The 16286-nt window shown below is 40.0% G+C and overlaps 1 protein-coding gene across 1 annotated transcript in view; it reads right to left on the reverse strand.

Moving 5' to 3' along the window:
* Positions 1-896: 896 nt before the first annotated feature.
* Positions 897-16286, reverse strand: part of LOC146684462 (solute carrier family 41 member 1-like) — a 35631-nt gene continuing 20241 nt past the window's right edge. The window contains exons 4-11 of the mRNA XM_085442808.1: positions 15951-16022; positions 15490-15634; positions 14085-14231; positions 12146-12290; positions 10552-10631; positions 5863-5997; positions 5119-5267; positions 897-1891 (exon numbers count right to left, since the gene is read on the reverse strand). Coding sequence (XP_085298934.1) covers positions 1718-1891; positions 5119-5267; positions 5863-5997; positions 10552-10631; positions 12146-12290; positions 14085-14231; positions 15490-15634; positions 15951-16022 — 1047 coding nt within the window. The 3' untranslated portion in view covers positions 897-1717. The remainder of the gene's footprint in view (positions 1892-5118; positions 5268-5862; positions 5998-10551; positions 10632-12145; positions 12291-14084; positions 14232-15489; positions 15635-15950; positions 16023-16286) is intronic.

Raw genomic sequence — 16286 nt, forward strand, 5'->3', positions numbered from 1 at the left:
TTTTGGATTTGGTCAAGAGCTGAGCTAAAACCTTAAAGTCCAATATGTGCAAAGACTTTCCATAACAGACAAAATAAGTATGCACTCACTGCTGTAATGATGAGGTCTTCTGGTTCTGAAAAAAATCACTATGAATAGTAAGGCTTTGTTGACCCTCCATTAAAGGGATGTAATATCAAGTAGTGAGAGAATTCCAGAGGCAGCTGTCTGGTTTTTTTAAAATCATCAAGTGGCAGCACAAAGTTCACAACTATCAAAATATTGCAGAACGCTTTCTGAACATTGAGATCGTGACGCACAAGGTGAGAGGTGCACACACATTTTCACACTTCAGTGTTTAGAAACACATTTTTAACAATTTCTAGTATGATGTGAAATCTGAACAACAATCTCCTTTCTCGTAATCATTAGCTTATTGACCTAATGTGCACGCTAATGATACTGTACATTTATCTAGTGAATGTCCAACAAGAAGCTCTACATAATCTGAACATTAGATATTCAGGAGAGCGCTGTGCATCGTGGACAAGAGAAAAAAAAGATTTACAGATGTCAAACATTTAACAGTTATTATTTCTGTCCGTCCATCTGTCTCAGTATCTCAACATTATAAATCTGCACAAAGACTGGTGTCTATTTTGATTGTTAGAATCCTTATAAAGTACATTCTGTGGATTATGATAGAGATAAGAAGATTATCATGAGAACATTCCCCATTATTTTATATTCCAGTTAGTGCAGCAGTCCCCAACCTTTTTGGTGCCACGGACCCGTTTAGTGTCAGACAAGGTTTTCACGGATCGGCCTTTAAGGTGTCGCAGATAAATACAACAAAATAAAATAATATGACCAAGACAAAAACCGTGGTATTTTGTAAGTATAATAATAAACGCGAATTCACTGTGTAATTGTGTAACTTTATTAGCAGCATCCTTCTGAAATGGGCCAACAACATTGAGAGTAACATCCTCTTCTCTGCCCCTTAATGCTCTCTGGTCGCTATGGTAACGCATAAATATTTCTTTGAAAATAAGTCTCACAATTAAAACATGGGAAAAGACCCAGGGACACTGAGTTAACGATACATTTCACACCTGAGCCTCAACTCACGTGGCCCGTACCGAACGATTCCAGTCGGTGGCCCGGGGGTTGGGGACTGCTGAGTTAGTGTATGACATATGTCATTTATACGGTGACATATATCATCTTCTCCATCCTCCAAAATCAATGCATAGTGCAGTGCACCCAAAGACGGGCTGCTTTAAGTCTGTTCTATCCCTTAGATTTAAAAAGACAAAACAAAACCTTGCTGTCATGCCACTATGATAAGTTGCTACATATTCCACACAGGGTAACCACATAAGGACCAAGAAACAGAGGAATCATAGTCAACATTAATTCAAAATGAAGGACATCATTTTGGCTAGGCAAAAAAAAAAAAAAAGATTGATTGGTTGCTAGGCTTAAAGTGGATGTGTCCAAGCAGAATAACCTATCCAGATGAATGGATGTAAATGGGTGGATGTCACCAGTGCTGTACCTCCCATCAGTGTAAAGGTTTGAATTGTGACAAATACGGATTTCTCAGGCGCAGTGGGAAAGATCCAAAAATGCTTTATTGTCCAATCAAAAGCATTTTTGTTAATGTAACAAAAATCGGGTTCAATACGATGGTGGCAGGCTAAGAGTTCAGTTCTTAATGGAAAAAAAAATCAGTTTATAGACCCAGGCTTTGAACCACTGACACGCAGCGGAAACAGAGAGCCAGGAAACCAGTGCCGAGCAGGTCTCCCAGGGCAGTCAGGTACGGGATGGAGAAGTTGTCAGGGTCCAGACTCCGTCTCCACATCAAACGGACAATTAGGTCAGCAACATAAAGGAGGATAGCCACCTGAAGAGAGAAGACAACTGGGCTGTGAGTGTCAAAATGAGTACTTGTAAAGTTAGCTTCTTTTCTAACTATTAGCTGCCAGTAATGGACAAATAATCTAATGATATACATGATTTAAACAGCTAAAAGGAAAAGATGGGCGGTTGAAAGTATGGCTAAAGGAATGAAGTTGGTGAATGTAATGGCCCAACTGTCGAAACTGAAAGACCTGTTGTAACAGTATAGTAATATTTAGCAACTGAAAATAAAATGATGGGGAATTTGAATAGTTTTCTAAAGGTTGTCTGTGAAGGTTCTCAGTCATCCAGGTCAGTCTAAGGAGCTTGGAAAGAAAAGCTTCTTGAAGAATTTAAAGAAGTCCAGAGGCTTTTCTTAGACTTTTCTAAAGGTTAAGGGAAAGTTGTAAAAATGGCTAATAGTTAAAGTATGGTTAAATCTGTCCCTAAAACAATGGTTGAAATGAGGAAATGTCAGCGAATAGTAAAGCAAATGATTTAAATAGTAACTGTAACATTATTAAGATTAAGAGAATAAACAATGGTTCAAGTATTAAATGTTAGCTCAAGCTGTTGGACAAAAAAAAATGGTTTGAGGTAATTAAATGAGATTTTTAACTGCACATCATCAACTGCTGGAACAGAAAGTAACTGAATAATCAGTTAGTGATCCAGTTGCCTAGGTGGTCCTCTAAACCATTTACTATCAAGTTATATGCCAATCAGTGCTTCCCTGGAACTTGTGAAAAGTGTATCTCAGGTCCTGATCACTTCCCATCACTAACGCTTATGTCATGCGTAGTTCCTTTTAGTTGCCCAATGTCATTCTCCATCTGTGGTCTCTGTTTGGCGCTTTGCTTCTAGTTCAGATGCAGCTTAGTTTTTTCTGATTGCTTAAGCACATTTTTTGTAACTATTGGCTAATTTTGCAAAACTCTTCACACAAATAAGAAAACCTGTCACCCAATCATCAAAACATTGTAGTTCTCTTGCAAAAGCAAACACAGCTAGATTAACTCTTCACACCTTCGTAAAAATGGTCTTTCCGTATCAAACAGTACACACAAGCCATCATCTACTAAGCACACAATGCGCCAACTGCACACTGATGGTATGAATACAAAACACATCTGGCTTTTGCTTTCTCTGTGCACAAGGTAGGCTATGTCAGTTTGAGCTCATACTTCTGTCATAGATCCATAAGCATAGAGGGATCCAAACTTCAAGTACATCAAAACAAACACAAGTGTTTATTTCCAAGTATAGGATTATTTGCAATCGCCATAATGACTATATGGGTTACTTGGTCTGCAGTGAACATGCTTCCTCTGCCCCAGCATCTGGTCATCTAGCAATTCTGTAAAGTAACAATTTCAGTATTTTTACATCAGTGGTATTGGTGTGTTTCTCATTGGCATATGGCAGTGCTACAAATCTTTGTGCGAAGTGACTGTACTAACCGATTCTCATTTCAAGATGTCCTTATGGTACTTGCTACAGTGTAGCGACTCGAGTTAGGCTGGACCCGTTGGCCAGCTACCCTCAGGGTCATTCCACGGTTGATTACATGGTCCACTATTGTAGCTCTGATGTCATCAGCAATTCTATTTCTTACTCTTCCTACCCTTCCTCTCCCCCCTCCTCGTCTTCCTCTTGCTCCTCCTTGTCCTTGTCGTCCTCTTCATCCTACTTCTTCACCTCCACGTCCTCTTCCTCGGCCTCCTCTACTTCTCACTCTTTCTGCTCCCTCCATTGTACTCCGCACACACAGCTTACCTGTATTATAGTGCTTAGGCTGATTGCAAAGTGAACTAATTATTTAAAAAAGTTTTCACATGTGAAAGTGTGCCAGACAGTTGGCAAATTAGTGTTAATGATAGCCATACATGTGTATACTTTTGCTAGGAGTGTGTTGGAAATTTGGTAATTGAGTGTTGTGCAGTGAATTGTGCCTACAGTTTTGCAAAGTGTGTGTTACAAAATTGCAAACTGAGTGCAAAGCAGTTTTTGTGCTTTTAGTTTTGCAAACTCAGTGAGTGGTTTTGCTATAAGTCTGAATAGTTTTAGAGATTGTGCTACAGGAATCACAGTTAGGGTTTAAGCATTCAGAAAAAACTGTAAGACGCAGCTCTAACTTTGATAGTGAATGCTCTCTGTTTCCAGTTTGTGGCACACTTTAAGTTTCAGTATCATTCTGTGATTAGTTACCAACTGTCTGGCATCTAAACATGTGCGGCATTTACAAGCGTGCACACTGGGCGACCGCAGCAATGTGCTAGTGACCAAAGTAAGCAACAGGACATTTTTGGTGCACCACACTCTCTGAGACAGATTTGAACCAGCAACCTCAGGTGATCACGCACCAGTCAGTGGGAGAACGTGCATTTTCCCCTGAAACCGACCTGAGGGAGCGACGGGGTTTTCAACCGGTCTCTAGGCCGGTGTGACTAATGCCTAAAGTGGTAGAAGTAGAGCTGACTTTAAATAAATAAGATAAGTGGTTTAAAACAACTAAAAGTAAACAGCTTTCTAACAGTTGTTTATAAAAAAGAAAGAAAGAACAAACAGCTGTTGGAGAGGAAAAAATAAAACCTAGTGGATGAATAGTTGGAGCAGATGATTAGAATGTATATCTAAAAGTGATGGTTAAATGGTTACATGGTCTATATTGATTGTATTAAGTATTTGATTATCAGCTGAAAAATCTGTGATCCGTGGCAGTGTCCTATGAAGCTTCCTAGAAATGGAATCAACTTTTCTGGGCTTGGGCTGTTAGGAAATCTGACATCTGGAACCTCCAGGAGATTACCGAGAGTGCCAAACTATTATTGACTTGGTATCAAAGGACAAAACACAGAATTCTGTTCAGTAACACAGACTTTCCAAACACAAGATAGATGATGTTATGCTGGGGATTGCGCTGGACTTTCTGCTCTATCCTGGAGCAACTCTTTATCCCAGTGAGCTGCTCAAACACACACCTGGTACAGGTCATTTCACACTTTGGTAACAGGTGGTTGCGGCCATTTTGATCAGACTGTACAAAGTCTAAGTCTATAATGTACCTTCTGATGACTGGTTTTCACAGTCTCTGTCAGACTGTCATTGGAAACTTGAGGGTCAGCTGAGAGCCAACGAGTTCATGAGAAACCGCTCAGTCTTGGCTACCATCATCAGGAAAACCCAAATGATTTCTTACAGTGTATGTGGCATGGGGCTGAATCAGTGTACCTGTATCAGAGCAGCACACAGGTAGCAGACAGTGAAGGCTATGGTGATAGGTGCCTCCTCTCCTTGTAGCAGAGAGATGGCGTAAAGGAAGACCAGGTGACCGGGTATAACGAGCATCAACAGCACCCGTGCTGACTTTGAGTTGACCCCTGGGAGACAGAAAATGTAAGAAAATAGTGCCTTTTGTTATCAACCACTGATCTGTATCACCAATCTTTTGACTCCAACTTCTAGTCTAAACTTTACTGTGATTGTATGATGTAACATAATATGAGTTATTTTACAAGCTCCACATTGTCAATATTGTCACCACTTATAGTTAATCTGACATCAACAGCTGACTTTTTACACATTCTGCAGACTCTGATTGACATCAGCATTATTGGAAGTCTTATTTGCAGTCAGCTAATAGATCAAGCCCCACATTCACACGAGCTGGCCGTTTGTCTCTGGCTGAAAATGACGATGATGGTGGTGAGACAGTGAGTTTAAAACTATGGTGTGGCGGGGCCTGTTGGGTGGCCCTAGGGCTGTAGCTCTTGGGTTTGGATTTCGTGAAGAGGCTGGCTCTTCCTGGGGTTCAGGCAGGTTGGGGTGGGCTGATTCTGTGTCTAGAATGCTTGATTCCAGCCCCTCATTAGTAGAATTTGTTTTTTACCAATGCCTGTTAGGACATTTAAAGTCAGTTTCCTTAAATCGTTTAAATTTCTGGTTTAGAGAGCTTCCACCGCATGGCAGCATTACCTGAGGAGAAGAAGGTGATGCAGGGATTGGGCCAGTGCTGCCTCATCTTGTAGGGTAGCACCCCTGGGATGCTCCAAAAGTGCAGATAGGTAGAGATCCTGCTGGCCTGGATGGCTACCAAGTTGCCACCCACTCCTATGCATGGGAAGAGAAGGCAAGAGGATGAACGAGCTGAGTCAAAGATGATGTAAACAAAGCAAGAGAAACTACAGGGTGGTTACCAAAGTTCTCTCCCACAAAGAACAGTAAACACAGCTTTAGTGACGCTTAATCTCATTTATTGCTGCCGGCACACAAATTAGGCCAAATAATGACACACTCTTGGCACAGCTGTGATCCGGACAGGGTCTGCAGAGAGACGCGAGCCAGAGCAACGCTAAAGCCTGACCACTCGAGTCACAGTAACTGAAACATAAGAGAGATGAGTACAAAAGAGCACTGCAAAGTGTGGAGACTAGTCGCACATGCACGTGGAACGCCACACAAATAAAACTGTCGGTAAAAATCAGAATGGGACAAATTCTGGCATAAATATTGTGTCAATACTGGTTGAGCATGAACTGTTTGATGAGCCATTTTCTGATTTCTAATGTGCTCCAGGTGGGTTACACAATCAAACTGGAAGATAAGATGCTGGGTGAAATGAATTTGTTCGCCTCTTCAAAGTCGCATTTCGACACAATCAAGGACAGCTTTTGCAGATCCCGCTGCTTTTCACAGTCCATTTTCATCTGGTGTTGACAGTGATATCTGTGACAACTCGGTTATGTCAAGCACCCTTCCAAGTACTTAGCCCCACAAAAAACAAAACCAAACAAAAAAAAAAAGAGAGGCACAGTTGCCATTAGGATAGGGAGAGGGGTGTTTTGTGAGGAAAACATAATGCTGGTTATATTTTGCAAGCCAGAATAGGAAATTTAAACCAGATGGGAAATTTAGAAATTATAAGCGTGGCGCAAAGAGCGTACGAATTATGAAACAGCCAGAGGATGGGCAGAATCAAAATGAGAAACAGTGACAGGGAGGATCTGTGGTTATTCAAGGCCCTATGAGCTGTGCCAGCACACTGGCTGTGCATCATTAGTGGTTTACATTGACTTCTCTCCTATACTCATCGGCTCTCTGCACGCATCACCTCACAGCCAAACCACTCGGCCTTAGGGCTGCTTCTTTTTTGCTTCCTCTTCTCTATGTCATGATGCAGTTTTCATTAAGGCATAAGTTTGACACACATTAAAGATGACGATCAGGTCTCTATAAGCACAGTGTGACGATCTCTCTGCTCGTCCTTATGTTTATTTGACAGGTTTATGGTACACACTGTACTACTGCGTCTCAAAAAATGTATATTTTACAGATTCAGTGCACATAAACAGAAATATTTCACCTTTTTCTTTTAATAGCTCATGAAAAGCAGGAATCCAGTATCTCAGATTTAAGTATGTCAATAAATTACTATTCAAACAGCATAAACACCTTACATCTCTCACCCTTGTTTAGCACATACAGCCGCAATCATTTGGCAAACTTCTGATTTAATGGTTACCCGGATGACGATCATTCACATCCTCCAGGAGAGGATGAACAGTGTTAAAACTGCTACCAAATGGTTCACTGACCATGTTATTACTGTCCTGCCAACTCACCTCACCTAAACTCTAAAAGAATCTTGAAGGTATTGTGAAGAGGAAGATGAAAAACACGCAGGCAGAGCTGAAGGCTGCTGTCAAAATAACACCTCAGCAGTTCCACATGCTGACTGCCTCCGTGCCACGCTACATTTATGCAGTAATTTGTGGTGATGGAGCTCCCAACCAAGTATTAACATCTTAAAGAAACATACATTTCAGAAGCTGGACATTCCTGTACTGTAAATCCTGTTTTTTTATTGATCTGAGGAGATTTTCTAATGATTTTTGGGATGCTTTTTAATGCTGGTAAGTTGGACACATGGGTACTATGGGAACCGATTGGCTTTGGGAACCAACACCAAGTGGCCACTAGATGAACTGCAGTTTTTAGCTTCATTTTTAAATTTTTGTTTGTTTTTTATGCTTGCCTCTAAAAGAGTAGCTTGACTTGCTGCATCTTATTACTCATGTATTTGCATCATTATAATGGCACAATCGAATCAACCACAAATAGTTTGCGAAGTCTACTTAGCTGCTGTTGCAACGCTCGACCTTTTCAAATTTTGTCTGTGGCTGTTTTGTTTGTGATTGTAGCTACTCTGACAGTTGGTTCTTCTTATTCTCTTCTTATTTGACACAACAGCAAAGGTGATGTAGATAAAGTCAGCATCCTCAAAAGTAAACGACCTAAGTAGAAGCTAGTAGTCCCATCAAAAGAGCATTTATTTTATTTTATTGTAAGATAATAGTATTAAGTCAAACAATATGGGAATGAAGAAACTGTAGTTCCTGTCCAGTTATGGCAAGCTCCAACACTGATGTTAAAATGGTTGATTTTAAAGCAGAAATAATATGTTTATAGCCAGGTATAAAAAAACGAAATAAAACAAACAATATTTATACTGTAGGCAGTTATACGGTACCAAGTGCCTGCTAGGTCTTCCCAAATGGTTAGCTGATGACCTAGCATGTTAGTAGGGCTGTTCGATATAACGATATATATCGGGTGACGATATAAAAACATCTATCGTTTCATTTTACGCTATCGTTTGTTTCGTGGTGTCGGAAAATAAACTGTTTACGGTAATATTTTTTCATTGTTTTGATGGTCACTGTAGTGGCTATATTAATTTCTTAAAGTTCTCTTTTTCTCTTTTAATATAACCACACTACGGACAGACAAGCGCCTGTTTTTATGCGTTGTCATTAGCAACAACGACGGTAACACCATCGCGTGTCTGCTTGTTTATGTTTCACATAAACCTTTCACAATAAAGCTCAAGATCCTGTTGAGACTTTTCAAAATAAACTGAAAGAGCAGATTATTTACGGATGAGAAGTAAAAAAGAGCCGCCAGGTGCTAAAAAATAAACCTTAGACTCAAACGTTAGAACAGGCTTTTCCCCGCAGCACGCCGTGTAATAAATACTCACAAAGAAAACGGCGGCTGTTACAACTTATGTCTAAAATTGTATAGTTTCATGCATCTGTTAAAACACTCGATTCCAGCTACATGACGCGCAGCTGGAAACACTTCCCGCAAGTCGAGCTGCCCGAGATTCACAGAATTTACAGAAAATGTTACATTTTTGTGATTTATATCGTCATCGGACGATAGATGTCTTATATTGGGATATGAGATTTTGTTCATATTGCACAGCCCTACATGCTAAGCCCTTTTCCAAATATAAAAAAAAAAAAACTAGAGTCAAGAAACCAAACTTCAAACTTTAAAACAGTCGTCCACAAACCAGTAGTTGATGTCATGCTGGCTAGGTCCATCTTTTATCTGCAGTCTATAATTTAGAACCATATCCCTGTTTGGCTGCTTCGCTTTCAATAGTTGGTCAAATAGGTGAGAAACTAGATTTATTCTTCACTCTTTTCCATTTTTAAATCACAAAATATTGCATTTTAGGTACAAGTGATTATATTTTGGTAAAAGAAGAACTCTGATTAAGCAAAATAAAACATAGAAATTGAGTTTCCAAAAGATGCACGAAAGCAGTTTGATGCCCTTACATCACGGCTCTGGTGCATAAGGAAAAAGTTGGTTCTTCTCAAATGTTCCAGTGGTTTTAAGGCTTCATTTACAGGACATTTTGGCAGTTCTTCAGGTTTTAGCCCATTAACTTCAAATCATGTGTACTTTAACATTAGGGCTGAACATTTTCCGAAGCATCACATATGATTTTAGACTGGTTTCCCGCTAGCAGCTGGTTTCAGTTCATTTCACAATGGCAATTAACATCCACTTGGAAAAAAAAGGCTCAAGTACTTGAGGAGAGGTCATCATGCATGGTAATTTAGATTGTTCTGAATGCCCCCAATTGGTATTACATAATATGTTCTTAGTGCTTTGGCGGTGAATATAAACAAAATTGTTGCCAAATTCAAAATTTTACTTCAGCAAAGTTCTTGTCCTGCTTCCTGTGTTTAGACAAGATTTTAATATTATGAGAAATATGGCTTCAGTTTTCAAATTAAATAGGATTATGTAGAAAAACACTGAACACTGATATCCAGCCAGTCTGGATGGGTCATCCACCGACCACATTTATATTTTTCTTCCGTGTTTACAGCTTTTTAATGTCAGACGTCAGAGCTGTTAAACACACAAAATAGTAGCGTTTACAGTTTTCTTGGAAGGAAATCAATAAAGAAAAATCCTTTGATCAAGTCAAAGTATTTGGATGGGGATTTTAGATGCACTCAAATCCTGGTAAAATGAAATATTTCAGCCGTGCCCCGAGAGGTGGACTGTGCTGTTAAATCTGTGCTTACTGTGGTGCTCATGCACAACAAACCCGAACATGAGCAGCTATCACTATTTCTAAATCAAATGAGAGTTTGACATTAAATTTTAAGCTCATTTGATTTAACTGCAGCACTTTTTCAAATTTTATTACTATACCCATGTGACACAGATCTCAACTTCCTACAACTTTGAGCTGGCTGACACACAGAAACTCACTGTCATCAACTACCGCACAGGCATTTGTACAGACATGTTCAAGTAATTACATGTGGCACCGTTTCATTTTAGAGACCTGCTTACCATTAATGACAGGAGTGAAGATAGCCATACCCTCGAAGTTGGGATCACTCACTGTCTTGTCCAGTATAAGGCCTCCAAAGCTGGACAGCACAAACACAAAGGCAATCACAACACAGCAATACAACCTATGTACTCATATGCTGTACATACAGCGTGATGCATGATTTCTTAGTTTTGGTCCATATTTGTCACACTTACAGAGTTCACATCATCAAACCAATGTTATTAGACCAACGTAACCCCAGTCAACACAGATGCTGTTTTTAAATGAAAAGCTCTCCAAACCTACCTGCCCTACAGACAAAAGTAACAGCCACTAATTCTAATAAGCAGCTGTGCCACCATTGGCGGTGAGAACTACAAGGAAGCATTTGTGATAACTGGCAGTGACTCGTTCCCATCGTTGTGGAGGAATTTTGGCTCTCTCTTCTTTTGCTTTTAGGATTTGTGTCACTAGACCACTCCAAAACCTTCATTTTGTCCTTTTAAGCCATTCCGAAGTGGAGTTGCTGGTGTGTTTTAGATCATTGTCCTGCTGTATAATTTGAGTGCCCTTGAGCTTCAGGGCACAAACTGATGGCCAGACATTCTTCTTCGGGATTTTCTGGTAGAGAGCAGAATTCATGGTTCCATCATGGGATTGCTTTGCTGCTTCAGTCATCCGAATCCTGAAGCAGCAAAGCAATCCCAGACCGTCACACTACACTTGGTATACCGTTCTTTTTAATTAAATGCTTTGTTAGTTTTATGCCAATCGTAACGGGACTCAAACTTTCCAAAACGTATATTTTTCCAAAAGTCTCAGCGATCATCAAGATGGTTTATGGCAAATGTGAGATGAGCCTTTGTGCTCATGTTTGTCAGCAGTGGTTTTCTCCCTGGAACTTTTTGTCAAGCGTCTTTTTTATTGTTGAGTCATGAATTCTGACCTAAACTAAGACCAGCGGTTCTTTAGATATTGTTCCGGGTTATTTTGTGATCTCCGTGATGAGACGTTGGTCTATTGCACTAGCTTTGGTAGGTCAGCCACTCCTGTGAAAGTTCACCACTGGTCCAAGTGTCCTCCATTTGTGGACAATGGCTCTCACAGTCACCTTCATTCTGTCAAAGTCCCAAAGTCTTAGAAATGGCTTTGTAACCCTTTCCAGACTGCCACTGGATATATGTCATTGATTTTGTTGCTCAGCTGTTTCTTTAGATCAGGACAAGATGTGTTGCTTGTTGAGGTCTTGCAGCTTCTTCACTCCACTTCTGGGAAGATTGGCAGTTAAGTGATCAAATTGCTGTGGAAATGACCTTATAGTATTTCCCAGATTGATGGGCAGCAACAATAGCTCCTCTCAGATGATTGTTAATGTCTTTCCACTTTGACACATGAATGATCCAGATCTCTATAAAGTTGCTCACACTTTATAGGGCTAAGCAGCAGCCTGTTAATTCTTATAGGAGAAGTAAGAGTAGACTTCATACGTCATAATAAATACTTTTTAATAGGCCTGTATATGTGCAAGAGCCATAAACACACAAAAAACAAATCTATTCGCATATAAAGTGCTGTTTATTATTATTCTAGATTAAGTGTTTGAGTGTCTACCTGCTAATGGACATGGCCACTATTACGGGCTGCCATCCTGAACGGAGAACCTCTCTGATCTGAGGGCTTTGTCGGGCCACCAACACCCAGACCGGGATGAGACAGAGAAAGACCAGACACACCATAGGTGACAGGTACCATATGTCTAAAAAAAGAGAGACAGAGAGACAAAGACATTATACTGAAGGTCTCCAAAGAAAGAAAGAAAAAAAGGAGACAAATCCAGTCAGTTATGGGCATGTCTGCATGGGTATGAAAAATGTTATTCAACACAACATTAAAGGCTTTACAGTTTTATACTACATATACAGTAAGTCTGTGATGTAAATGATACTGGCATTTTATCCCCCCTGTACACATACATGACAACCCTCTCAATTTTTCCGGGAGAATCCCGAATTTCAATGCTCCTCCCGAAAATCTCCTTGAGCCACCACTCTCTCGAATTTCTCCTGATTTTCCACCCGGACAACAGAATTGAAAAACCATATCCCAGAATTCATAGCGCGGCCCAGCCAATTCCAGTTTCCAACAATGGCGGCAGCTACTTAGAGTAATAAGAGTAATATTTAAAACTTTCTGGGTCACAATATAAACTTTTAGCATATTTTCAGGCGAGAATGTAGCTGTGTAAACTTTAAATATCTGAACCGACGAGAACAGCGAACTCCCAGCACATCGTTTTCAAACCCCCGCGGTCTTTCGCTACTCAGGTTAAACATGATATATAACTCACTTAGATAACCTAAAAATGTTATTGTTTGACTTATTTCAGTGTTTTTATTTGTTCCTGAGTAAATCGGTTTGGCTGAGATTAAAGTTATTAGATTAGAATAGATTAAATAAAACTTTATTAAACCCTTGGGAGGGTTGCTCCGGGGTTTTCACACATATGTACATTTACATCACATATGCCAAATAACTAGATGCAGAGGAACACATCTATAATCACCCTTTTTTTGTGTATCAAAATGTCTCAGGGTGTCATTTTGATACACAGTGCACACACACTACAGTGTGTGTTGTGTATACACAGTGCATTCTCACAGTGTGTGTGGAAAAATCTGCCTTTTGCTGCCATCTTCTGGCAGAAAAAAGTCAGTTAAATCTTTCCTTCCAAATTTCAAGGGCACCAAAATACCCTGTATCACTTGTTTTTCACTTGTCACTGGCAGCCACCAGTGCTACCCCTCAGCCTCCCAGCCGAGGGCATCTATGGTATAAATTTGAAAACCTAGGCGATTTCCTTCTTCAGTTATTACACTCACAAGACTATCAGAAAAACTGACCTCTGACCTTGTCCAAGATTTCACCTCATCTAAGATTTTTAGTAGCAGCACCAATGGGATGAATTTAAAAAGCCTGTGTTGCCTCGTTTGAAGCACCGTGCTACGCAGCTCCGGGGCCACAACCGTTATCTCAAACAATAAACTGTGTTAAGGCTGTGGCTTGTAACACAACACCCATTTACTTTCTGAGAGATGTCATTTATTAACAAAAAAAGAAAAAAAAGAAAACATGCAACCAAAACAGATCAAGCACAAAGGCTGGGTCATGAAGGAGAACAAGTGGGTAGAGCTAAGGAGGCGAACAGCCACAAAACAAATACTTCACAGATCACCAGAGGGCGACACCTAGGACATCACATCCAAACAAACACACACAGACATTAACAATAGCAGTGCTAGTGATCTGTAATATTAGAAACTAATTTTATTATTATTATTAAATTTTTTTGTAAATTCTGGATGCTGATCTGGACATACTCCAAAGGTCAATTCTAAGCTGTGTGAAAAATGAAATTTTTAATCCAGCCATAGGTTTGTGAATATAAGGAAAAATACGCACAGTTAAAAGTAAAAAAAAGCCAGGAACTTTAGTGAAACCCAGTGAGCTTGAGATCATATAGTTGCTACTGACATCTCGGCTTTTTCCTCACCTTTATACTCATAGAGCGCGCTGCTGACCCCAGCCAGCAGGGACAGGGTGATCAAATCCCCCAGACTCGCAGCAATGGGAGTGGCCACATTGTCAGGGTTGATTCCCACTTTCCTCGAGCCGATGATCACTCCAATCATCACCAGGCCTGCACAACAGAGTGTGAAGGGACAGAAACACAAAAGACGTGAGACGCTTACACTTTCAATCAACATACGGGGAAAACACAACTGTAGAAAGAAAGAGCCAATTCAGCTTCTTTCATCATGTTTGTGAGACAACAGAATGCTGACGGAAGCTTTTAGCTGGAATTTGTTCGTTTTTCTATATCAACAAAGACAACTGTCAACACGCCAACCTGTCTCACAGAGTGATAGCTGGCCTGGAAAGAGAAAAGAAAAACAAAAGGGTATGAGTAAAAAAACGAATTACAGAGAAACTGAAATGACAGTGTAGAGAGAGACAGTGATGAGGTTTCCCCTGCAGAGCAGAAAATGAAACAAGGACAGTTTTGTTCCTTCACGCATCAGTCCTGCTTAACACCAGAACACTTAAGGTGAGCATGAACTATGGATTATTCGGGGAGTGCATGCTGAGACGGGTAATATAAGGACAGGCGCACAGATGAAAGCTGTTTGATTGAAATTTGTTTCACAACAATGAGAAGCCACCCTAAAACACTGTCAGAATAATAACATTAGCTTGTATAACTGTCAAACTGTTACGTATTGTTTGTTATAGTTACAACGAATCACATTCACACCTAGCAGCTTAAATTAAGACCTTAAAAACGGTAGCATCTGCATGGGTGTGTGTCGTTCTGTCTGTCAACATGACAGCTTGAAAAGTTTTTTGTGAATTCTGAGAAAACCTTGTGGGAGTGTGGAGTGGGGTCATGTTAACAACCTATTAAATCCACCGAGGTCTTCAAAGTCAACTTTATTTATTGGTTGAAAATTGGCAAAAAGCCTTATAGCATAGAAACTATGATTATTACACGTGTGGTGTGTATTGCCCACATATAGAAAGTCCTGTATAAAGATTAAAATATCATGACACATTTGACCTCTGACCTCAAGTTCAACAGATTGATCTGAAGGTCAAAGTGATAATAAAGCTATATAGAGCTATTTAGAACTATGTATCTTACATCCAATCAGAAAGTTCCTCTGTCAGGAGGTACTGATGGTGCCTTTTTTATGTGTCTAGTTTGACTATCATAACATCATGAAGAATGCGAGTACAGCTGGTACTCTGGAGTGAATGCTTCATCTGGTTCTTCTAGTTACAGCTTCCGATTTGACCCCTGACCCCTAAACGAAACTGTATGCTTGGGTGACTATATGCTAGAATAACTGACTGTTATTCGAATTTCCAAATAAAGAACATCCCCGCAGCTTACTTACCTAAAGACAGAGCAGCTACAAAGGCGGTGGTGATACTGCTGGCGCACAGGACAGCTGCTTGTTCCAGTTCAATGCCTCCTCTGGAAATCGCCCCTAAACAAATTGCTGCCACTGCGGCGAGGAATCCTACCACTGTGGCCTGGACCTGCCGAAACAGGACAGAGCACAGCAGCGTCAGGCCCCGGCTACAGTAGGATAGTGAATTTAACATTCAGAACACTGACGGACAGATGTTGGAAGCAGCAATTTTTATGAGTGAATATTTTTTGGCACATTTTTCTCCGAAAAATGGCTTCAGGAATCGTTTAGCCTAAAAAACTGAAGTGGAGTGAGTTTGTACTTAAACACAATGCAGAGAGCAAACTGAAGACAGGAGTCCTGAACTTCTGAACAGTGACAGTCCAGCCCATTATTTACTCTTTTCATATTTTGGGTGTAAATTTCTCCCCGGCATACCTTACCTGAATAAGTGCCAGATTGCTGCACACCATGGTCCATTGTTTATCAGGGTCATCCATTTGGCCTGTGTTAGCCTGCAAACATGGAGTCATGATTCATATGTTGAGGCAAAGGCTCTCACTCAAATAACACAGGTCTGAAAGAAGAAAGTTTTTTGTTAAGAGATATATATATATATATATATATATATATATATATATATATATATATATATATATATATATATATATACATATATATATACATATACATATATATATGGCAGCCTGTTCTAACGTTTGGGTTTGTGGTTTATTGTTAGCACCTGACAACTTTTTGCTTCTTATTCATAAACTCTC

This window comes from Copadichromis virginalis, linkage group LG20 (genome assembly GCF_057382275.1).
Source record: "Copadichromis virginalis isolate Kocher_CV1m ecotype Utaka linkage group LG20, C_Virginalis_male_GT1.1, whole genome shotgun sequence".
NCBI lineage: Eukaryota > Metazoa > Chordata > Actinopteri > Cichliformes > Cichlidae > Copadichromis > Copadichromis virginalis.